Raw genomic sequence first — 26,751 nt, 5'->3', positions numbered from 1 at the left:
AAATAAAATTTCCAAAGAGATTTTTGCAGTGGAAAATTTTAACAAATAAGCCCTATTTTGCTACATTTATGACTTCACATGGAGGAATATAGAACTTAACATGAGGGGGGGATATAGAACTTTTTAATAACGCTTTGTCATAAAGTGTCCTACTGCACCTTATCCCCTTGTCACGTTTCATTGATAAACATAAATTGGCAATTCAGGAACAAAGCACTGGTTTAAAATTTATTTAATATTTTTTTATTTTAAGTTTTATGTGTTTTAATGACATTTGTCAATAGCAACAATAATGGTTTGATGCTTGGGTACTAATTTCGACGAAAATTATGAATTTTTTAATCTGTCGATTTGAAATGTTTTAAGGAATGCGATTGAGCGAAATTCGGCAATTTCGACGAAAATTTCGATTTTTTTTTTCACTATCCATGTTTAAACTTCAGCTCATTAGCTTTTCAAAACCCTTTAAAATTTTTAACTCCAAATTAATTCTATTTCACTACTTTTTAAATTTTTTTTAAAGATTTTAGTTCAAAACACAGGTAATCATATTATTGATCTAAAAAATAATTCATTTTGAAATTTATGCATTGCAGAGCTGTTAGCGTGACTTGAAAATTTTGTAGTTTTTAAGCTTCAATTTTTGCCTTTATCTTTAAAAATATTTTATAAATTTTTAAACTTTACTTTAAATTAATGTATTGAAGATCCTTGCTTAATAAACATAAAATTAAAATTTTAATTGAGACTTTAAAAAAAAAACCTGCATCGAAACCATTCGGATACTTTAATTTGAGTCAAAATGCGTATTTGGTCATTCTTCTTGATATCCTTTTCCACCACTTGGTTACTAACAGTAACAATTTTAAGATCTTCCACTAGCTTTCTAGATTTCAGTATCTTCCACAAGATCTTCCACTAGATTTCAGTAGCTTGAAGTCCTTTAAGCTGATTATGTCTTCGGTAGTTTAAGTAAATAAAAACCGTATTTCGCTGCATTTGTTCTAAATTTGGAACCAGTGTTTTTATTGAGTGTTATAACCAAGTTCATTAGTAGTGAAATAAATTTAAATCTGCTAAATGATTCCTAAATATATTTAGAACAAATTTTAGCATAAATATCGAATAAGTGTTCGTTTTATCCGAGCCCTAAGGAGGCTTAACATTAAAATAAAGCTGTTTTGAAAAATGTGTAATGACTGCCTCAGTAATTTATATATTTCGGATATGGTGAAACCAATATTAGCGCAGTCGCAAAAAATAAAATGTCATCAAGAGTTCGCAAATTATTTGAAAAATGCTTTTAAATTTTCTCAAGATATTTCCAAATATAGATCGCAATTATATTGAAAAAGTGGCAAAATTTAAGGCAATGACTAAAATTATAATTAAGTCTTAACACATTGCTGACCGGCAACATTTCTGAAAATTACCACATGTGCCCGGCTATTGTTTTGAAAGCGGATGTGGAAGTAAAAGAATATAAATAAACTTTAAAAAAATTTAATTTTCAATGCCGTATGATAAAAAGTATAACTATCACCTATGTGTAATGGTACACCAAAAATTTTGCAAATATTTCAGGTTTCGTGAAGTTATAATAAATTGGTATAGAATTAAATAGTAAAACTTGAAAAGTAAGGAAAATTACGCCCACTTTTTAAAATAGTCACCACGATATCACTGTTAACGAAAACACGAGTTAACTCGTGACCGGTCACAAACGTTTGGCCACGAAAACACGAGTTAACTCGTGAACGGTCAGCAATGTGTTAGGATCTCTGCTAGTAATTTTTTTCTGAATAGCTGGCATAGACACTTGCATTAATAAAAAGAATTAGATATTAAAATAATTAATCTTTTTTTTTTAAAATTAATATTTCCCATTGTCATAGAATGTTTCTAATATTAAAAAGATGGATAATCCACCTTTAATTTTCCAAATTTTTTAAAAATATTTCGCATTATCTGAGAAAAAAATGCAATATTAAAGTAAAACTTAATCCACATGCAGTTTTGAATTTTTAAAAAAATTGTTTTGAATTATCGGATAATAATTCTAATAATATAATATGCAGGTTACTAAAAACTTTCGAAATGTTTTGGAATATCTAAGAAATGACACTAATATGGAAATAATTAACAATCCACTTGCAGCTTTAATAAAAAATTGAAATGCTTTGGATTATCTAAGAATTACTCTAATAAAATTATCTGCAATCCACGTGCAGTTTTTTTAAAAATAAGCTTTGAGATGTTTTCAAATATCTAAGAATGACACTAATATTGAAACAATTGACAATTCACATGCAGTTTCTAAATTTTTTTGGAAATGTTTTGGATTATCTAAGAATGATTTTAATAATAAAATGCTTGAAAATTCACTTGCGATTTTGAAAGAAATTTTTGAAATGCTTTGGATACACATTTTCTGCTTAAAGAAATAGTTTCTAGATTTTACTTAATACACTTCCTAACTTTCAATTCAAGATTAATTTAAAAGAATTAAAAATAAGAGAGAACAATGAATAAAAACAAGAAAAAAATATTTTTTGAAAATTCTGTAATTTTTCAAATAGTTTAGAAAAGACTATACCATTTTCCAGAAAAAAAGCAGTTGATACTATTTGCAGAATAAGCTGAGTGCTATATGTATGTGTATATCAAACAAAGAAAAAAAGTTTTACACAGTATCTTTCTTGCCTTTATTCTACTTTTTTTTTCGAATTTAGAAGAGAGGGGGGAAAAATTGCAGACGATTCTCAAAGGTGAAAGCGGAAGAAAGGGAAAATAGCAGATAAGCCAAAACGGAAATTGCCAGGTTCGCCGTTCGATTACTCTAGAAAAAAAAATTCTTCTATTTTCAATTTTGTAGCCATTTTCATTTTCCCTCACACCAGCCAAACTTGTCAGAAGGATAGAATGGAAAGGAAATTTTAGATGAATAATTTTTTTTATTTTTTATCTTCCAATTCCGCCATTTCTATGAATATTTTCATGAATATCATCTGCGAAATATAATTCTTCTCTCATTTCAAAATCGAAAAGGGGAAAATGATCAAATAATTTAATTTAAATAATTTATTCAAAAAAAGTGAAGATAAAAAAAAGGAATACTTAAAATTTTCAACATTTGAAAACAATAAAAGGTATTGCATTGACTACTCAGAAAAAAATAAGATACAATTTTAACAGAAATAGTATCGTTTGGCAATAGGAGTAGCTAAAACTGAGAGGCAATAAATTAAACATTGTGATATTTAATTTGAAATAGAATTGATAACAGAAACATTTTTATAAAAGTAATATCGTTTGGCAAAGAGTAACTAAAACTAATTTAGAATAAACAATGTGTAACAAATTTTCAAAAAGTTCTTTTCTGGTTTAACTGCGTTAGTTTCCGTTTAATTGAAACGCAAGTAATGCAAAAAGAATACAGTTATACTCCAAAAACGTCGTTTTTGTAGTGATCATAGTGGCAGAAGACACCTCCTTCTAGCCATTTTGTAGAGTTTAATGAATTAAACCAACTTTAATCAACTTTTAAACTAACTAAGCAACTTTTGCACGAAAATTCGCGCCAAACGATAAAATAACTTTCAGAGAAAATAGAACCCTCTTACACTTTAAACTATCAAGAAATTGGGAAGAAAAAAAAAACGGTGGAAACTTACAAGGGAAACTAGGGAAGTGTGACTCGCCAATTTTGAAATAAACTAGTGGGATGTATGCCTTATGAGGAATAATTTTAGGGGGCAACATTCGTTTCGGCTCATAGAAGGTCTTGTGAGAGATAAAAAATAATTCAATATATAGAAAAATCGGTATTTTATTACTTCAATGCAGACTATTAGTCATTGTAATTATCTCATACTCCAATTAATTTTGTGATACTTTCACGTACTATATAATGCATATTTATTGTCAAAATTGATTTCGAAAATTTTATATATCTGTAGTTTTTCAGAAAAACCTGTTAGGTTAATTTTAAAAAAAATTAGCATCAAACTTTTTAAAATTAAAATTTTTTTTTCTAAATTAATTGGAGCATGTAATATCAAATCAATTAATTAATAATTAATCAGTGCATAATTAATTATTAATTAATTAATAATTACTTAATTAATAATTATTCATATATTTACCAATTAATTTATTAATTAGAAAAGTAATTAATTAACCTATTAATTACAAATTAATTGGAGTATGAGACAATTACAATAACTAATAGTCTGCATTGAAGTAATAAAATGCTCGACTTCGCGTGCAGGTCGTCGGGCTACCGAAGCGGGGGTGCCATCCCCTCTGCAGAGGATCAAAATTGTGATGGCATGTCTTCGGATCATCCTCAAGGATGTTTCCCAGACCTTCGCCAATAGCCCATTGTGCAGCTCTACTGCTGCGTAAATGAACTACAACAACAACAAGTAATAAAACACCGATTTTTCTATATACTGAATTATTTTTTTATCTCTCACAGGACCTTCTATGGGCCGAAACGAATGTTACCCCTAAAATTATTCCTAATAAGGCATACATCCCACTAGTTTATTTCAAAATTGGTGAGTCACACTTCCCTAGTTTCCCTTGTTAGTTGTTAACCCAATGCATATTAACCAAAGAATGAAACTAGAGGATGACAAGCCATAATTCTTCTGAAAATGAAGCGTCATTCAGAAAAAAAATATTGGATTTTTTTAAAAAAATGCTATGTATAGTTTGTCTAATCTAAGAACTCCTCCCGCGACAAAGTCTGAGGCTGCCCGGTGCTATGGAAACAAGAATGGTGCATTTTAGGGAGGGTAGCTTCACTCTAGGACTAACATAATAGACCGAAGAAAAAGATTCCCTTTCTCTCGCCGACCAGAGTCAAAACCACTCAAAAACAGTGACCACGCACCCCTACTTGAAATAGTCATACCTCGTTACCATAGTCACCGCCATAGCTCCAGACGGATGTCTGGGGGAGTTCTGATTTCAGACAAACTATATATATGGAAACAGGCAATTACCCCGCCATTCCACCGCTTTCCATTTTATTGGCAAGTACAACATCTCTGCTGTAGACATCGAATTGCCATTGCCTTTGTCCCATCACTCCTGCTAAGATTGCACCAGTATGCACTCCTACTCTCATATCCACACCTGAATTCGTTTTCTCTCGAACAGACCTGACATAAAAAAAGAATAACAATTAGTATTTTAATGACATTATATTGCATAATTTGATACTGTATAGTATGATGAGCTGCTGTAGTTCCCGGGGTAAAGCATTCGCCTCCTTATGAGGCTCCCAGCTTCGAATTCCAGCTGTGGCTGGTTCATATGAATTCTTCTTCCGGCTCCCATCGACCACAGAGCAGACAAAGATATTCTTAACTCTTTCGCGCCGACTGTCACAAATACGTGCCAGCATAAAACTGTATCAATCAGGTTAAAAAGATAAAACTGATAACCAAAGTAGCTCTTTAGCAGTTTATCTGTGGGCAGTTTATTTAATTCACCATTACTTTAATTCAAAATAAAATTATTTAGTTATACTTTGAACTAACATTGATTATATATATGATCAAACTAACAGTAATTAAAGAAAAAGCAAAGTAAGTCTGTCAAGTTAGCAACGCCTACATTTAAGCTAAGGTTTTTTATTTATTTACATCCTGATTCTGATTTTATACGAATGGTTTTATGAATCACCCGTCCCCAAGGGGTTAATGGTAGACGGGATATTCATGACTGTGACCAATATCCATGACCCATGGGTTAGACTCCCGTTGCTGTCGGGCTAACTGTGGGAGGTTTTCGTGGGTTTCTTCTCCATGCAATGCAAATGCGGGTTAGTTCCATAAAAAAGTCCACCACGAAGGCTTTGCCCCAAAGCATAAAGGGAGTCAGTAAGGCATATACCAATAATGCTAAATCTGATTTTTTTCGATGTAACTTTTCACAGCATCTAAGCAATGTATTGTTCAGTGTTTTTTCGCAGAATATTCACATAGGCATGTTTACACTGTGATAACTGTTAACTTTATCAGAAATGATGTTTTAAAAATTAAGAATTGTGAACATATTTTTTTGAAAGTTTCATCAAAAATCTTTCATAACTCAAAAAGTACTCCTGTTAACGCTAAAACATTATCACAGCATACAACTAATATAATCTCAAATGTCCCCTAAAAATTAAAAAATCATATCATAAGAAGTTTCTTAGCAAAAGCTACATCGAAAAAGGTCAGTTTGAGCATTACTGATGTATGCCCTACCGACTCCCCTTAATGCAGAAGTTTCCTTGCCCGAAAGAAAATTTCTCCCAATATTTGATCCAGGAGTTCCCCTGTCTTCTGGGTAAGGTTCAAAATTACAAGGATGCGGAGTTGAATAATAATAGTCGAAAACTCAGAATTGAGTGAACTTATAGAAAAAATTAGAATGTAAAGTATGACGAAAAGCATTTTTAGTATACTTTCCATACAGGGTCGCCAACATTGAATGGAATAGTAGTCAGAATATTTTATATAGTAGGCAAATTAAAACTATAATTTTCAGAATTTATGGTAACTATGCCAACATTTTAAGAGACGTACTACACACCTCAAGCCTGCACGCTTTTTACAAAATATTTTATAGAGTGGTAAACAATTAAAAATTGAAACTATCAGAATTTTTATTGAATTTGCAAAAAATTAAAGCCTCACCACGAAAGGTCTGGAACATAGTGGTTTTATAAAAACTTTTGAATCCATTACATATAATGGTGTAAAAAATAATTTGAAATCAAATTTAGAAAATGAAAAATAATACATTAAAGATAAAACTTAGTTACCACAATAAGAAATTTGTCCTAAAAGAGCAGAAAGTTGGCAGCTTTGCCCTCATAATTTTTAGTTAACAGCTACCACATAGACCGCTGACCACAAAAAACCAATTCAAAATAGAAAAATACATGATGAATGGGAATGAATTTTTTTAAAAACTTGCTAGAAAACCAGATTTAGGACGGATAATTTAAAAAAAAATTAAATAAATCATTGATTTATATAAAATGATTTCTGTAAAAAATTTTGATTTAAAAAAAGTTATTATTTTTTTTTGTTGAAAAAAAAACATTGCCCCTCAATTTGAATTTACTAAGTATTTTAATTTAATATTGTTTAAATTTTTTATTGATTTTGATAGTTAAAATTTATTAAATTCTTGTTCTTTTTTTTCAATTACAAAATCGGTAATTGAATATGGATTGTTTTGAAAAAAAAATCCCTTTCGTAATGGAAATATTACCCATTCCGAGTTTTGAAACACGATCTTCAAATCACATTTTGTTTCCATATTTCGAATAAATTTCTGAATCTTAAAGTATTACTTAAAAGGTGATTTTTTTAAAAATAAATGGGTAAGATATTTCGAATATAAAGATTTTTTAACCTATAATTAAGGTATAATAAAACATAATTTATTTCATTATTTCAAAAAATAAGAAAATTTTTATTTAATTTTGTGATTTGTTTATTTTAGTTTGTTTTTCGGCAATGATACACTTATATATACCAATTTCAATTAATTTCAATATATATTATTTATGCATTTCGATAATATAATTTTTTATACAGCAATATAATTTGAAATGCATAAATATGTTTTATTTTTGAATAATATCTCAATTATAATTACAATATAAAATTTGCAAAAGTTATAAACTTAAATAGTTTAGTTACCTTCAAAAAATAAATATGAATTAAAAAAAATATCTGTTTTAAATCAAACTAATTGGATTTGTCTAATTTAAAAAAGAAACAAGAATCAGAGTCAATCAAAGTCAGTATAAGCTCACCAAAAATTATAATTTTATTTTTTTACTATTTCAGATTTATGATTTAATTTTTAATAATATTTCAACTATAATTTCTTATAAATTTAAACAAATTACAAACTTAATTTTTTAATCATCTTAAAAAATAAATCTTAATTAGAACAAAAAATATCTGCTTTAAATAAATTATTCGATTTGCTTGCTTGGAAAAAGTGTAATAGTCAGTATAAGCTCATCAAGATTTATAATTTCATTTTTTTACTATTTCAGACTTATTATTTATTTTTTAATAATATTTCAATTATAATTATATTTATAAAATTTTACATACAATAATATTTTAATTATTTTTCAAAAATAAATTTGAATAAAAAGAAATATCTGATTTAAATTAAATTAAACGGATTTGTTTGATTTTAAAGAAACACGAACTCTGCAGCTCAATTAAAGTCAGTATAAGCTCACCAAGATTTATAATTTAATTTTTTACTATTTCAGATATATTTTTAATTACCTTTACAAAGTAATACTGAATTAAAACAAAAAATATGCTTTAAATGAAATTATTCAATCTGCTTGATTTAAAAAGAAAAGAAAAAACAAGAATTCTGCAGCGCAATAAAAGTGCAATAAGGACACCAAGATTTTTAATTTTTACTATTTAAGACTTGTTACTTATTTTTTAATGGTATTTCGATTTTAATTACATTTATAAAATTTACATATTATGAACTTGAATATTTAAATTATTCTTAAAAAATAAATCTGAATAAATAGAAATATCTGATTTAAATCTAATTAATCGGATTTGATTAATTAAAAAAAAACACGAAATCTGCAGCGCAATCAAAGTCAGTATAAGCTCACCTGGATTTATAATTTTATTTTTGACCATTTCAGATTGCAGATTTATTTTTTAATAATATTTCAACTACAAATTGCATTTATAGAATTTAACAAATTATAAAATTAAATTTTTTAATATCTTTAAAAAATAAATCCGAATTCAAACAAAAAATATCTATTTTAAATTAAATCAATTTTCAGTCCTTTTTTAACAGTTCAAATATCGTTGATTTTAATACTTTTCCCAATTTATATTCGACGATAAATATTGCAAAAGTATATACTAAAAAAGTTGTAGTTTACATACATTAAAACTAATTAAATAATTTTTATAGGATAAATAAATAATTTGTTTTAACCCTTTCGTTTTTACTCTGTTTAAGTTACGCCACTGAAGGTTTCACCGCTTCGCGAAGTGCGCACCTTTCATGTGAGTAAGCTGATGCTCGGATTTTCTTATTTAAAGGTTACATAGCGATAAATTTGGATATTGTGCAAAAGTTATAAATAAAGAGGCAATTTAGAATAATTAAAAAAATTGTAATTTAATTTAACACAAAGGTTGACACACAAATTCACATTAAAATTTTTGCTCACCTACTTAGATTCTCGTCTACTGCCCCCCTGTTGCTCTACAAGCGATGTTCTTACTATATAAGTTTTTTCTACCAATTTCTAAACCGATGGAGAACATATTTCTGACTTACAAAACATATTAACGCTTTAAAAATATGCTTTTATTGGTATTAATCCAATATTAGGATAATGGAATATTGACCAGTGCCAGTTTGTAACAGATTGGGCCGGTTATCGAACAGTATCACATCACACCGACTCCTGCTAAATACAGTGCTTGTACACACAGGACATTGTGTGAATGCTGACTACTAATATATAAACTAATATATAATACACTAGTCGACTGATATATAAACTCTGATAATTTTATAGGCGCTGCAATTACTGCCGCTGCGATCACGGGAACTTATTTCTAATAAATGTTCATAGTATCCTTTCCGTTTTCTTTAATACGTTCACGCCGGGTGTTGCGCCTGAAAGCGGGACGGAAAAGAGAAAATACTGGTAGAAGAACTATTTCAATATTAGATAATATTCGGGAGGAGTTAATCTATTCTCAACAATAACAGTTCACTGTAAGGAAATATTTATCACGGCGAAGAAGCAATTCAATATAAAAATTGCATCCGCTAAAAACAATTGGTAGTTATGGATTTTTATTATTCCCGGAAAAAAACTAAAAAATGAAATTTATTTGTTACCAGTTTTTACTCCGGTGCGCCACCTGATGAGACAATCTAGCGTGACCCACCGGTGGGTCACCCCATCACCTCCTGCATCAAGAAAGAAGCCTCCACACGATCCTTGATAAGTAGTCCGCGCAGACTGCTAAAAAAGTGAATCAGTTGTGCGCATGAACCCAAAACCTTTTATAAAAGTAATTGAGAGAAATTTATCTTATATATTTGAGAATTGAATCTGTAGTGGTTGACAAGTGAATTAGGCAAACCAGTAATATTCATAAATAAAATAAATTTTCAGTCATATATTTACGACCACTTTCTTATTTTAACTATATTCTGTATTAAATGACTCGTTCAGTAAGTGGATATCCTTCGCAGTGGTCTGATCGGACTACCTATGAAAAACCGTGTGGAGACTTTCAGTTATAGGAGGCGTTGGTCACCCTGGCGTGAACGTGTTAATTCTTTTCATCACAAATCACCATGAATATATGACATGATTCAATAAATCCCTATGAAGAGATGAAAAAAAACCTCTGCCTAAAAGTCCTGAAATTTTAAGACCATGACGACAAGCTATATAATACAATATATTAAAAATACAGATTTTGGCGAACACAATTGTCCTGTGTCTTGTTCCGTTACAACAAATTTCAAGAAAAAAAACAAATAATCGAGTTACCAGTCCTTTGCTTCTTGAAAAAAAAATTCAAATAAACGTAGGACCGTAATTGGTCCCAGTAAGAAATTATTTAAATGTTCTTTATTACAGAAAAAAACCGCAATTGGCAGGTATTCTTTCGTATTTTATCAACTAATTACAATCACTGTATTTTTTGTGAATCATAATGTAAACATTAAATATTATATGTCTTCTCAGACTTAGAAACTTTTCGTTAAATAAAAGAGCACACTAAATATAGAAGGCGAAACTACCATAATTAATTTCGAAATGTCGTAAATCAATGCATAGATCATTTAGAACATCATACATTAACGGGTAACATATCTTTTAACGCTAGTTTACGTCAACTTCGTCAAAGTTATCGGAAATAAATACCGCGTGGCATTCTGGGATATTAATTCTAACTGCAGACGCCAAGTAGCATCTGCTTTCTTTCCATCAAAACTAGTAATTAGTTATAATTAGAAACTTTCTAAGCTTTTGAATTATTGATTGTAAATCATTAGAACCGGAAAACTTAACCATCTCAAGCGATCAATGCAAGATAGAATGTTAGCGCAACTAACGGATGAAGTATTTTTACAGAATATTTAAATGAATAAACCTCCACTTATGTCTTCTAATTGAAGCTTATAAGAAGCTAATTATTATTCAAAACTTATTAATTACATCCTGGTAAGAAAATAATGTACATTAAAGGTAGTAGTTACTAAACATGTATTTTTACGTTTATTATTTTATTTTTGTTTTGTTAGAATAAATTGAACATTTAGTCATTTAAGGCTGTTTTTCGAAGTTTGTCACATTAATATTGTTTTACTGTGAAAAATATGCTATTTTCAAAACTGGTGGGAGTTAGCAACAGTTATTCGCGTCTATGAGGTTAAGTCTAATTTAGTCTAATCCATTTAAGACTGTTTTTCGAAGACTTTGCCACATGATATAATGCTTTTTGTGAATAATGTGCTATTTTCATAACTGGTATGAGTTAGAAACAGTTATTCGTGTCTATGAGGTTAAGTCTAGTTTAGTCTAATCCATTTAAGACTGTTTTTCGAAGACCACACTATATAATGCTTTTTGTGAATAATGTGCTATTTTCATAACTGGTGTGAGTTAGCAACAGTTATTCGTGTCTATGAGGTTAAGTCTAGTTTAGTCTAATCCATTTAAGACTGTTTTTCGAAGACCACATTATATAATGCTTTTTGTGAATAATGTGCTATTTTCATAACTGGTGTGAGTTAGCAACAGTTATTCGTGTCTATGAGGTTAAGTCTAGTTTACTCTAATCCATTTAAGACTGTTTTTCGAAGACCACATTATATAATGCTTTATGTGAATAATGTGCTATTTTCATAACTGGTGTGAGTTAGCAACAGTTATTCGTGTCTATGAGGTTAAGTCTAGTTTAGTCTAATCCATTTAAGACTGTTTTTCGAAGACTTTGCCACATGATATAATGCTTTTTGTGAATAATGTGCTATTTTCATAACTGGTGTGAGTTAGCAACAGTTATTCGTGTCTATGAGGTTAAGTCTAGTTTAGTCTAATCCATTTAAGACTGTTTTTCGAAGACCACATTATATAATGCTTTTTGTGAATAATGTGCTATTTTCATAACTGGTGTGAGTTAGCAACAGTTATTCGTGTCTATGAGGTTAAGTCTAGTTTACTCTAATCCATTTAAGACTGTTTTTCGAAGACCACATTATATAATGCTTTTTGTGAATAATGTGCTATTTTCATAACTGGTGTGAGTTAGCAACAGTTATTCGCGTCTATGAGGTTAAGTCTAATTTAGTCTAATCCATTTAAGACTGTTTTTCGAAGACTTTGCCACATGATATAATGCTTTTTGTGAATAATGTGCTATTTTCATAACTGGTGTGAGTTAGCAACAGTTATTCGTGTCTATGAGGTTAAGTCTAGTTTAGTCTAATCCATTTAAGATTGTTTTTCGAAGACCACATTATATAATGCTTTTTGTGAATAATGTGCTATTTTCATAACTGGTGTGAGTTAGCAACAGTTATTCGTGTCTATGAGGTTAAGTCTAGTTTAGTCTAATCCATTTAAGACTGTTTTTCGAAGACCACATTATATAATGCTTTTTGTGAATAATGTGCTATTTTCATAACTGGTGTGAGTTAGCAACAGTTATTCGTGTCTATGAGGTTAAGTCTAGTTTACTCTAATCCATTTAAGACTGTTTTTCGAAGACCACATTATATAATGCTTTTTGTGAATAATGTGCTATTTTCATAACTGGTGTGAGTTAGCAACAGTTATTCGTGTCTATGAGGTTAAGTCTAGTTTAGTCTAATCCATTTAAGACTGTTTTTCGAAGACTTTGCCACATGATATAATGCTTTTTGTGAATAATGTGCTATTTTCATAACTGGTGTGAGTTAGCAACAGTTGTTCGTGTTTATGGGTTAAGAGTTTAGTCTAATCCATTTAAGACTGTTTTTCGAAGACTTTGCCTCATGATATAATGCTTTTTGTGAATAATGTGCTATTTTCATAACTGGTGTGAGTTAGCAACAGTTGTTCGTGTTTATGGGTTAAGAGTTTAGTCTGATCCATTTAAGACTGTTTTTCGAAGACTCTGCCACATGAAATAATGCTTTTTGTAAATAATGTGCTATTTTCGTAACAGGTGTGTGTTAGCAACAGAATGTGTTAGCAACAGTTATTCGTGTATTCTAGTTTTAAACAGCGTCCTCTTTGCCAATTCTGTAAATGACACGACGCGTTAGTATGAATTAAAGTACAAAATTTTGTTAAAATGAAAAGTGTTTGTGACCTCATTTTTAAATATATAGAGTCTGAGAATTATCTGGATCATAAAGTTCGCAAATACTTAAATTCTTTACTAATTTAAAGATTTTTATCATTATTTTGATCTCCTATGTTAAAAAAAATCTCGTCAAATTGGCGATTTTTCTAATATTTAAATTATTTGTCCATTCTAAAGTTCAAATAAATCCTTACGCCGAGATGGTTAGTCTTTGGTAGTCGTAAACTCAAAATTGGGTCGGCTGTACAATGACTGTTATAAAATAAAATATCTGTAGTAACGTTTACACGTTGAATTAAGTTTGTGGACCAAGCAGTTTCTAAATAATTCACGTCTTATTTCTTTTTGTTCAATGATTGTCACCCTGTACTTTCAGCCCTGTTTCGAACGAACTGTCAAGATTTAGTTGAAGAAAAAAGACAACTCAATAAAATTAAAGTCTTTATGATCACATACGTTAAAGAATTAAACAAGATTAATTCTGGGAAAATTAAAAATAATTTACTTTACCATGTCATTCATAATAAAAATCATCTCAATTAAAAAAAATCCCTATCTGTATTTTTTAAAATCATCATAAAATAAATTAATGATAAATTTATGTGAACCTAAGTTAGAATCAATGAAGTTGAAAAAAAGATTGATTCCGAGAGAAGAAGTCCATGTACATTTTCTTTCTTCATTGCATTTTTGAATTAAATATCAATAAAAAAAAAGGAGCTCATTAAAATAAGGAAAGAACTGCTTCATTTGCTTAAGAGATTTTTAATTTAGAAAATAAATTTATTTTCGATCGACCTTTATTAATTGAGTTTTTGCTAATTATTGAAACGATGCAACTAAAACTATGTTCGTTTCCCAAACGTAAGTCGTATGGAAAGAACGAAATATCAATATTAAATAATTGGAATATGTTTATTTCGATACAACTGGCAACAAGCATTCCAAGAAATTAATTAAAAGAAGAAGATTTTAAAATTAAGAAATACTTGAGTCAGTTTTAATCGCAATTTAATTTTAATTGTATCCATTTTAATTGCATTTTAAATTTTTTAATAAAGTCTGATGTTATAAGATTTGTATTTAATCTTATATCACAAACAATTGTGCCTATCACGATAGCTAAAAAAAATTTCAACCCCTAAAAATTTCTCAATTTATTTGTTAAAAAAGTCTTTTACAAAAATTTAAAATCAGTGCAGGTATTAAGGCAAACAAATGTTTCAGTGTTGATGAGATATTATCGCTTTACTGAGTGTTTTCTAATGACCGCACTTAATATATATTTTTAGCATATATGTAAATGAAGGAAGTAAAATAAAACGAAACAAGGACAGAGTCTAAAATTACTATTCAAGCGAAGAAAAAAACAAAAGCACTATCAAAAATGCTATAAATTAGTTGATATTTAATCATGATTGATCCAGCAATCAAACTGGATTCGATGTTATTCATTGAAATGATTTGATACATTTCGAGGCTCTTTTGCTTTTTCTTCACTTAAAAATTAACCAGCGATTCCTAATGGAAATACATTAGAAACATCTACAGGGAGTTACAACAATGAAAAAGTTAATAATGGATAAGTATAGTTAATATATGGGAAAAAACACCATGAAAAAAGAAAGAAAAAAAAACAAAGTTTAACCTCTTAAAAAACAGGTTACCCTGCCACAAAAAATTGATTGTTGCCACTAATCCATAATTTTTCTGAAGCGCATTGATAACACCAATACTAACAAATGAAAAGTTTACATATAAAGCACATGGTTAGCAGAGATACCAACTGCTCCGGACACGCCAAATTAATTAAAATAACGGTAACAAAATAAATTTTGCAAATATTTAACTATTTTTTCTTGCTCTTCAATAGGTATAGCCTAACATAAGTTCCTAAACGTGGTGAATCATATAAGTCTACGAATTATTTAGAAATAGTGGTAGTTAAAAATCTACTAAATAGAATTTATTAAACCAAGAGTCACGATTGATAAACCACCACGATTGATAAAAAGAAATTTGATCCTTTAGTAGTCCAAAAGTAATGGCCTCTTTCGTATTTACCACCACTGCACAGCTTAGTAGCATAAACGTCTGGACATCTTTCTTATCCTCCCTCTACTGCGCAGTTTATGTTCGTTAAGTTGGACTACTAAAGTGATCCGTGCTGAGGCCTTCTTTCTTCTAGGAGGTGTTGGACAGCTGATGCTTAGTATTGGTGAAATGTTATGGGGTCGTGGTTACTCCCACTTTGAAAAGTTAGGAAAGACCACCTCTATGATACGAATTTCTTTATTTACTACCAATATCGCGTGGCACGGAATTCTTTCCATAGACTTTGTGTTGAAAAAAACCTGCAGGAAAGACCATCAAGACCTCTCCCAGCGATACTTCGCACCGAATGCGAAAAAGGTTAACTAAGGAAACACGAAAAAATATAAAAACTAAAAAACGAAACAAAAAAGTGGATAAAACGTAATCAAATTATTTGTGTAAAACACTTATTTATAGATCTCTTTTTGATATTCTTTGAAAAAGATCTACAATCTCATGCTGCAGTCAGAAGGCGCTAAAGAAAATGCTATCAATGATTTATTTTTAGAGTTGAAAGTTAAATTAGAAAAAAGAGTTACTTTAGGAAAAAATTAAGTATTTCAAGCAAAAAATGCTTTAAAGTAATCTAATTTATATGCTACAAAATTAAATGCAAACTTCAAAAAACATTATTGTTTATTTATTTAAAATAGTTAAATCTATCTTTCATTATTTTATTTTATTTTATGACCGTCGTTGAACAGCCGACCCAATTTTATGGGTCTTTGACTACTAATGTTCAACTCCGTAGCCTTGTAATTTTGAACCCAATCCAGAAGACAAGGGAACTCCTGGATCGAGTGTTTGGAGACATTTATCTTCGTGGAGGATTTTTTTAATGGAGCTAACCCGTATTTGCGTTACATGGAAAGGAAGACCACTAGAACCTACTCCCACGATTAGCCTGACGGCAAGGGGACTGTGACCCATGATCCGTCTACCACTGAGGATATTTCAAGCCAACACTGTGTTCGGTGCAAGCCGAATGCGGAATTCATATCGACTGTGATTCGAACCCGGTTCGCCTCATTGGAGGGCGACCGCTCTATCCCCATGAGCCATCGCGGCTCTATCTTTCATAATTGCTAAATTTGTTTTTACACAGAATTATATCAGTTGGGATCATTTTTATTGATGCTAAAGATTATTCATCTATCCGGTTTTTATGACGCCAACGCAAGTGGCATTTCTGCACTAAGAAAATGACCCTGACTAAAATTAAAAAGCTTGCAAAAAATAAATCATGTACCTTCGATAGCATTTTGAAGCCAATGGAGGTAGAACAGATAGCGGTCTCTCCCGAGAGTTTTCATTTTAATTGATAAGAATTCTTCAAATAGTGCTGGTATAGGAACTCCCTGTAGATATGGCAACAAATTACGATAAGATATTAATTATTCAATTTAATTATTTCCTAAGTTATTATTGAAGAAAGGATATGTTTCATTTGTATTCTATTCTCAATATAAGTATGCCACGTGTGAATGTGGATTATAATTATTATTTTTCTACAAACCCTTCAGCCATTAACAATAGATATCGAAACGCTAATTTGAATTTAGCAATCGTGATCCTTCCCATTATACAGTGGATTGATCGTAAAGACATGGTTCCTAGTAGAATACCGAAGTCAGTCATCTCTAGCTCTGGTCAGTAAGCCGGTGGGTGACTACTTTGATTAGCCTGCGTAGTTACAGAGAGTGCGCGGTATCGGCGCTCGTTAAACTGTTCCATCGTAAAGTGCTTGACTTCAGGCGCCAGGTCTTCGGGCTACCAAAGTGGGGGAGACATCCCCGTGCAGAGGATCAAAATTGAAATGGCATGTCTTCAGATTATCGTCAGGGATGTTGCCCAGACCGTCACCAATAGCCTATTGAGCAGCTCTAGTGAAACATAAATAAAGTACCTAGTATTTTGACAATTTTCCAATTAGCCAGAGTGCTTAAATTTTTTCTAAAGTTAAACATTAGATTTCCATAAATCTGATGCCAATACAAGTTATAATTATAAATATAAATAGCGCAAGAAAATTTATTACCAATCGAAATCTCCCCTTCTTTCCAACACAAACAAATTAACATAAAAATCTTGACAAAAAAACACTAATAATAAAGCAGAAATTATAAAAACTACTTTTTTGTAAGTAAACTGAATAACAGAAAATAATTTTACTGAAAAGGAGAAAATAATTTTAGAATTTGAATTGAAATATTCTTTTTTTTATTTTTTTCTAAAAATAAAAACACAAAACGCATTACTCATTCACTATGAACTGCTATGATGACCGAAAATTGCTGACACGTGTTTCGAATTGATGGTCTGTACCTTTTGCTACTTCGATCAGATTAAAATTGTTCTGTCTTTTTTTATTTGAAAATATTTTTTTGTTTAATTTTGTTTTTTATTTTAGTTTGTGATTTTTATGAAGATTGTAGTAATTTTTTTAATCTAAATATTTATAAACTTACTTGATGGCTTCAACCATGCTCAAACCCATATGAACACAGAGGACTGCATGGTCTGGCCTTTCCTCGGGGGCACCACTAATGCAGTAATAGCAGTCACCAAGAATTTTTATGCGTAGCTGATGATATTTCTATAAACAGAAAAAGCACAGAAAGTGAGATTACAAAAATGTCTAATTTAAGTGCCATATGATGTTGAAAATGTATCACCTGAAAAATCTCAAATAATTTGGACTCTCTCAGGAGGGTTAAAACTACCCCCACAATTGTTAAAAATAATTTAAGCCACTAAAATTGTAATAGATGTGTTGTTTAACACAAACATTTTAACCAACCACTTTTATTTTGCAATTTAAAAAGATGAAGCCAACTTTTACTCATCTCAAAGAAGTGTTCTCTTAAGTGACAGGCCTACACAAGCCAGCATATTTTTTTCTCTTCGAAAATGATTTTTCCAAGCGATTACAGAAACGCAATTACAGACGGGAATACTCGTATATATACTGTTTTTTTTATGATAGAGCTTTAAGCTCGTCATATAATAGTAATATGAATTTAATTAATATTTATGAAGTTAGAGGTTAAAAATTATTCTAAATTAAAAACTATTAAGCCAAAATTTAACATAGGAAAATTTTTTATGTTACAGCTTAAAATATATAAGTAAAAATCATTCAGAAAATACATAATCAGAAGATGCTAGATAACTAGCTCAGGCAAAACATACATTTATTTCTTCCAACAATTGTAATTCGATTGTGGTTTCACTATCAGTTGAATTAATTTCGGAAAGGGTTGTATTTGGTATGATTGATATCTAATCAACAACTATGCAGTCAAAAAGGAATATGAAAATACATAATTTAGCTTAAATACAGAGATGCCAACTTGCTCCGTCAGCAAATATATATTTTAAAGTGGTAGTTTATCAATTTTGATTCTTGGTTTAATAAATTCAATTTAGTAGATCTTTAACTACCACTATTTCTAAATAATTCGTAAGATTATATTACTCACCACTCGTAAACACATATGTCATGCTATACCTTTCTAAATGCAAGAAAAACTAGTAAAATATTTGCAAAATTTAGTTTGTAGTTTTTTACCGTTTTTTTAAAAATTACTTTGGCGTGACCGGAGCAGGTGGCATCTCTGTAAATAGTTCTGACATCTTTCTGTTATGACATTAACTTAGTATGTAAAATTGTAAAGTAAAAGTGGTGGACTTACGTCAGAGAGTTTGTCAAATCTAGCAAAGAGTTCGTTTAGAATTTTCACTAATTCGGGAGCTGTACAAGTGGAAGATATTGCTGTGAAACCAACGATGTCGGCAAAAAGAATGCTGCAGAAAAAATAAATTCAATTAGAAAATGATGTAAGTCAAACATATGTAAATTAATCAGAGATCTATGGAAGTTATAAAAATGTATAGTCAGAAAAACAGAAGCTTTCGTAAATCAGACTTGCTTATTTTAGGAAAAGGCAATACAATCTTCTTCCAGAAGTATTAAACTATCTGCAACTACCACTAATTATTAATAATTATCATGAGCGTGAAAATCTACGAGGATATATTAGGGGGACCGGAAAGTAGTGTCGTTTCGGTGCACTTGATATTTGTTACCAAGATTTTATTTTTAATCAATAACGTATTCACCCTCGTTAGCCTTTCCCTACAAAGTCCGTTAGCCTACCTTACAATGCCGAATAAAAAAAAATGGAATTTGATTTTAAAACTAACGAATATCAAATGCACCGAAACGACATTACTTTCCAGTCTCCTACTTAAGTTTGACTGTCATTAAATAGACGTCATGGATCTTTTTTTGAAATTAAGGCAAAAATCAAATGCTTTTACAACCACGAACTCCGATAACTTGATCAGAGTTTTTAAATGCTGGAATTGTTTCAACATTGGATATGAGAAACTATGGGGACAGTGGAGTATTTTTGCAGGCACATTCATCGATGCCAACTTAGTATCAGAAAATTTTTCAATTAATAGCAAATTTTATAATTTGTTTATTGGTTTATTTGCTTACAATTTCGATGTAAATTTGTGTATTTATATTGCGAATATAATAACTAAATTAAAGATATAATCTTTTCATCAGCTCACGCGATTATATCCGCAAAAAGGAGTGCTTTCTAATATTGCATCAATCTAGCCAAAGCAAAATATATCAATACAATAGAGTGAGGAGCACTCAAAAAAAGTTTTACAAAAAATTTACAACAAATAAAATAGAACACATTAAGTAAAAATATCACGTATAAATAGAAAATAAAATATAAAGAAAAAACAGAATAAAACATAAAACGAAATCTATAAAGCGAATTCAAATGATTTAAAATATTTTCGTAACAAGATTGCCAGATTACAAAATATGAAAATAGAAGCACAAATTGAGATAAAAGCGTAAATAGAGGAGTTTTGTTTTATAATGCGTTCTTACAGCCATACTGAAGTGCGTTTGATTTGTTAGCTACTAAGAATGGGTCCGAAAATGGATGTGTGCAAGGTAATATTATACTGGATAATTTAAAGAAGTTGAAAATTAATAATTTTATAAAATGAACTTTTATTTAGGAAAAAAAATAAAATAAAAAAGATAAAGAAACATGAATTACCTGTTTTGCACGTAATTTTAGCCATGAATTTGCACATGGTAAAAATTATATAAATTAACAAAGTAGTTTTTTGGTAAATTTATTTATAATAATATACAATTAACCCAATGATTTAAGATAGAATTTAATTACATCAGTTGGGTATCCATTGTTTTTTTAAATCAAATTTTGAAAGAGTTTGTCTATTTCTCTTTTGGACAAATAAACATTACTACATATTCTTTTAATTCTATTCATTTGATTAAAAACGGTATTTAAATAGATGTTTTTAGAAACATTAGAATTCCAAGTAATTAGTTTATTTATATTAAAATTAAAATAATTTCTTTTATCGTATGAATTAACATGAAATCGCGTCAGAATTATCTGATCCTCACGAAATTGCAATCAAGAATTTGAATCTGAAATATCATTTTCATGATTCGAACTGTTTTAAAACTAAAATAAAATTAATAAAAGTAATTGTTTACTTTTGAATTATTTATCTCTCATCTAACAGCACTTTTTTAATATGATTTCACTTGCTATTCAATTCTGTTCGCAGAGACATTTAAAACAAAGAATTTTTCCATCAATTAAGTTTCAGTTCTTTCAGTTTTTATCTTTTGGAAAAATTACTCGGAACAGATCGAAGGTGCGGTTTACGGGTTGAGATGCGTTTATTTCTTTAAACCAGTTTCAGCAATATCCAATTTTCCGAACGCACATTTCAAGCAATGTTCATTTTTTTTTCTATAAACGCACTAAAATAAAAATTTTACCGACGATTTGCAATATGAGATTTTGCGTAGTAATTAAAAATTTTATACCTTTTTACTAAATAAAACGAAATATAAATGTTGTGCGCGGAGTTTGCTTCACTAGCGCCCTCTATCCCTCAACGGAACAAATGAGTGAAAGAAATTTAATTTAGCTTAACATTTTCTTTTTACGTTTGCTCAAAATTTGTGCGAAGTTAAAACGTTTTTTTGACGTCGAGGCAGCAGAAATGCATTTTGACGCGCGGAATGATTTAAATTAAGCGAATGAAATCGTCTGAGAGAAAAAGAAAGAAAACATTTTCGAAATAGTAATTCGATGGGGGGAAGGGGGAGATTCGAGAAAGGCGGAAATCTCATTTAAATGCAATCTACGAGTCCCTCCAGAAAACGTACTGATTGCGGACACTGAATGATTTAATAAATTTGTTCTTTATCTGGCGAGCGAGCAGTTTAAAATAGTTATTTTTATTTTTTCTTTCCACTATTTCAGAAACGAGGAATGGCAATCATGCGAAAAATTCCAAGTCAAATATCTTTCCCGCTATTGTGATTCATTAAATATTTCGCTGACATGAATTTTTTTTTCAACATGATAAAATTTCACTTGCGATTACTGCGCAAAAAAAGGACCAGACATATTTGTCATAATATTAAAAGAAACGGGTAAATTTTTAATCTCATCAATTTTAATTAAAAGGTGTAAAATTTATGTTTGCATACTTTGGTCTTAATTTTAGAACCTAATTAATTTTTAGTCCATTTCTTTGTTTCATTTTACACTGTTCAATTTTCTTAAAAGTATGATTTTCCCAAGTGAATGTAAAATAAAATTTTTATTAAGCGGAAATATCTATTTTATTTTGTTCAGTGATTAAAAATAACCGCACACTTTTATAACTTAATATGTAATAGGACGGGTGATTCAGAAAAGCATTCGTACAAAATCAGAATCAGGACGTCATTAAATAAAAAACGGTAACTTAAATGTAGTCGTTGCTAATTTAACAGACTTACTTTGCTTTTACTTTAATTATTGTTAGTTTAATCATATATATAATCAATGTTAGTTCAAAGTATAACTAAATAGTTTTATTTTGAACAAAGTAATGGTGAATTAAATAAATCAAACAATTATAACTCCGCCCACAAATAAACTGCTAAAGAATTACTTTGATGACCAGTTTTATCTTTTTACCCCGGTTGATACGGTTTTATGCTAGCACGTATTTGTGACAGTCGGCGCGAAAGGGCTAAAGAATAGTGGTTGATAGGTAATTATTTTCACGTATTTAACGGTTTGTGTTATTTGTTGAATAAGGATTGCCAGACTGGGAACACTACACCGAAAATGGTAAATCTTTACGTTGCTTTTAACTTTTTGTGGAACAGCAATTCTTTGTCAGGCAACAAACTAGCAACTGCGAACTGTAATAAAAATTAGGTAAACTACGGGCGACTAAAAATGTAAGAAATGGTATAAAATCAATTCATCTTTATTTATTTAATTATTCAATCGTAACTACTATCATGACTTAAATTATAAATTATTCATGTTTAAACTGAAAACATTCTTAGTTATTTTCAGTAGTAAACTGAGAGAAATGTGCTAGAAAAAGTTGCTAATTTTAAACTAGTTTAATAGATTTTAGCCATTTACTAATCACCACTTTTTACACTTTAAATCACCTGTGCAGGGATGTCACAGGTGACTATTTATGTAAAAAGTGGTAGAAACTCAATTCATTTTTATTTATTTATTATCTCTTTAATTATTAAATCGTATCTACCACTTACATATTACTCATATACAAAATTTTTTTGTGTTCACATTCTATAGTAAACTGAAACAAATATTCTTTAATAAGTTGCTAATTTTAATTACTAATATAAAAATTTTGAAATTTATTAGCCAGCATTATTTGAATTTTAAGTCGCCCGTGACAACCCTGCTTGTGGCATTGTTTGATTTCTTTATTGTTGAATAAATAATGGTAGCTAAAGATTCGCAATTAGCTGAACATTCAGAAGCAAGCAGTTTTACATTTCAAGAGCGTTGTAAAATTTTTGAATTAAGTGTTGCCGAACTGGTAAATTTAACCATTAACCCTTTCTCGCCGACTGTCACAAATACGTGCTAGCATAAAACCGTATCAACCAGGGCAAAAAGATAAAACTGGTAATCAAAGTAATTCTTTAGCAGTTTATTTGTGGGCGGAGTTATAATTGTTTGATTTATTTAATTCACCATTACTTTGTTCAAAATAAAACTATTTAGTTATACTTTGAATCAACATTGATTATATATATGATTAAACTAACAATAATTAAAGTAAAAGCAAAGTAAGTCTGTCAAATTAGCAACGACTACATTTAAGTTACCGTTTTTTATTTAATTACAACTTGATTCTGATTTTGTACGAATGCTTTTCTCAATCACCCGTCCCCAAGGGGTTAATAAAGGTTAAATTTAACCATTTGCAAAAAAAAAGAAAAATATTTTTCTACATGTTAGACCGTTCCTAGTGAACAAACTTATATTCTTTGAGAGCAAGAGTTTTAATTTTTGTTTTCAACCGCCTAACTAAAAACTGTGAAAACATAAGCATTGATGTAACTTATCTTTAAATAAATCAATAATTTTTACCCCAAAATAACCCTCATAAACTTTAAAATTAAAAGCATAATAAAGCATTCCGGTAACAGCCCAAGTGGGCCAGGACATCACCTCCTACATCAAGAAGCCTCCACACGGTCTTTTATAAGTAGCCCGCGCAGATTGTTTAAAAAGTGAACCAGTTGTGCGCATGAACCCAAAACCATTTGTAACAGTAATTGAGAGAAATTCATCATATATATTTGAGAATTGAATCTGTAGTGGTTGACAAATGAATAAAGCAAACCAATAATATTCATAAATAAAATAAATTTTTAGTCATATATTTGCTACAACTTTCTTATTTCAACTATATTCTGCATTAAATGACTCGTTCGGTAAGTGGATATCCTTCACAGTGGTCAGATTGGACTACCTGTAAAAAACCGTGTGGAGGTTAAGGCTCCATAATTCGTGACCAACTCGGCATGATTGTGACAATGTAGTCAGCATTGTGCATAGGCCGTCTTTACTTCCCAGACAAGCTAGTACTCATCGATCTGAAGCTGGGTGGGCTTCAAGTCACCACTGGGGATCGAACCGCAGTTCTTCACTAAGACAATTCAAACCCTTAAATTTGATTATTAGGACTGTATAAAAATGACTAAGATTAATACGTTCACGCCGGGTGTTGCGCCTGAAAGCGGGACGGAAAAGAGAAAATACTGGTAGAAGAATATTTCAATATTAGATAATATTCGGGAGTAGTTAATCTATTCTCAACAATAACAATTCACTGTAAGGAAATTTATCACGGCGAAGAAGCAATTCAATATAAAAATTGCATCCGTTAAAAACAATTGGTAGTTATGAATTTTTATTATTCCCGGAAAAAAACTAAAAAAAATGAAATTTATTTGTTACCAGTTTTTACTCCGGTGCGCCGCCCGATGAGACAATTAGGCGTGACCCACCGGTGGGTGACCCCGGCGTGAACGTGCTAATAAAAACATTTAAATAAGATGAAAACTCTTAAAATTTATTACCACTCTAAATATTCACATAAAAATGTTTCAGTAAATAGAAGCAAGTTAGTAGACTTGCAATTACAAAAAAAATAATAATTAATTTCAATGCAAATAATTAATAGCATACCTGCTAACTTTTACGCATTTGGCGTAAAATTTTATTTCTATATTTAAAGTGGTAGTAAAATGTATGCTTTCTATATATTTCTTCCGTTTTTTAGCTTAATTTAAAATCTTTTTGACCACCACTATGTTTAAAAAACTTAAACATATATATAAATATAAAATACTGTCGTGGTTCTCCATATAACCGCTACCCAAACACAGCATATGTTTCTGCCTAAAATTGTAATTCAAATTCGAATCTTCTACCACTGGGGAAAATCATCATCGAAAGGATAAAAAGTTGGCAGGTATGTAATAGTAAAAGATATTCTTAACTTACAATGCCTCATGTGACGATAGTATATGTTTAATTTGTCCTATTGAAATCAATAAATACTAGTAAAGAAATTTTTTTTAATAATAAGTAGATAGAGATTTAGATGGGTTTTTGTTTGTTAGTCAATGAATATATATGAAATGACAAGGTGACAGTTATCTTTTTATGATATATAGCAGAGATGCCAAATGTTCCGGACACGCCAAAATAATTAAAAAAAACGGTAAATAACTACAAAGTAAATTTTGCAAATATTTGACTATTTTTGCTTGCTTTTTAAAAGGTATAGCATATCATAAGTACAGAGATGCCAACTGCTCCGGACACGTCAAAATAATTAAAAAAGCAGTAAATAACTACAAAGAAAATTTTGCAAATATTTGACTTTTTTCGCTTGTTTTTTAAAAGGTATGGCATGACATAAGTATCATTTAGTGGTGAATTATATAAGCCTACAAATTACTTAGAAATAGTGGTGGATAAAAATCAACTAAATTGAATTTATTAAACCAAGAATCACAATTGATAAACTACCACTTTAAAATATGTATTTGCTGTCCGGAGCAAGTTGGCATCTCTGATATATAGGTACATACCCTCCAACTTATGAGGATTTTGAAAATAATTCTTTCTAGTGGTAGCGAACCAAAGTAGAAATTTTTAAAGCAAATGGATCTCTCATAAAACCTTTATCAGAACTTAAAAATCTAGCCATATGGCCTGCACTTTTATAAGTAATAGTGGACAAGTTACGCTAAAATATTTTTTTTTTAATATTAAGACATTAATTTTGCTACCGTCTGAAAAGAAGATTTCTGAAACTACGGAAATTCCGTAGCAGTTGGAGGGTATGTATAGGTATATGAAGTTAAAAAGAAAACTTTTACCGAATTTTAAAACTTAATTTATTAAACTTAAAATTTTTATATGACTGCTACCTTTTGATTTATTTATTTAGAGTAAGAACTTTTAGAAAAATAATATATTAAAATTCAAAAACTATTCTTCCAAGTAATCTATTAAAATTCAAAAGATTTGAACCGAAATGATGGCAAAATGGGATTTTAGTAATATCTAGATATATGCCTATATTTTTTTCCCTCTAAGAAAGAAAAAAAAAGCAAAAAGAAATCCAATACCAGCTACTGAATATAAATAAAACAATACATCTTCTGTCGTATAAAACCCGGAAACCTGATAAGTATGATATATTTTTTATCGGTTCACTTCGCAAATCTTTCTTTTCATGGAGTTTTTTTTTTGTTCTCCATAAACTATATTCTAAACTTTATTGTTTCCTAGCATCAGAATAGTTCGCTTATTAAATTACTTCG

General features: G+C 29.9%; 1 protein-coding gene across 9 annotated transcripts in view; it reads right to left on the bottom strand.

Moving 5' to 3' along the window:
- Positions 1-26,751, bottom strand: part of Ac3 (Adenylate cyclase 3) — a 275,553-nt gene that overhangs the window by 56,351 nt on the left and 192,451 nt on the right. For all 9 annotated transcript variants that reach the window (XM_043047153.3, XM_043047156.3, XM_043047157.3 and 6 more), the window contains 3 exons: positions 19,193-19,304; positions 17,966-18,093; positions 5,013-5,171 (listed from right to left, as the gene is read on the bottom strand). In XM_043047153.3, the coding sequence (XP_042903087.1) occupies positions 5,013-5,171; positions 17,966-18,093; positions 19,193-19,304 (399 nt within the window). The remainder of the gene's footprint in view (positions 1-5,012; positions 5,172-17,965; positions 18,094-19,192; positions 19,305-26,751) is intronic.

This window comes from Parasteatoda tepidariorum, chromosome 5 (genome assembly GCF_982258835.1).
Source record: "Parasteatoda tepidariorum strain Cologne lab strain chromosome 5, Ptep-v5.0, whole genome shotgun sequence".
Lineage (NCBI taxonomy): Eukaryota > Metazoa > Arthropoda > Arachnida > Araneae > Theridiidae > Parasteatoda > Parasteatoda tepidariorum.
Note: the sequence above shows the minus strand (reverse complement) of the source record. Positions and strands in the feature narration are given on the sequence as shown.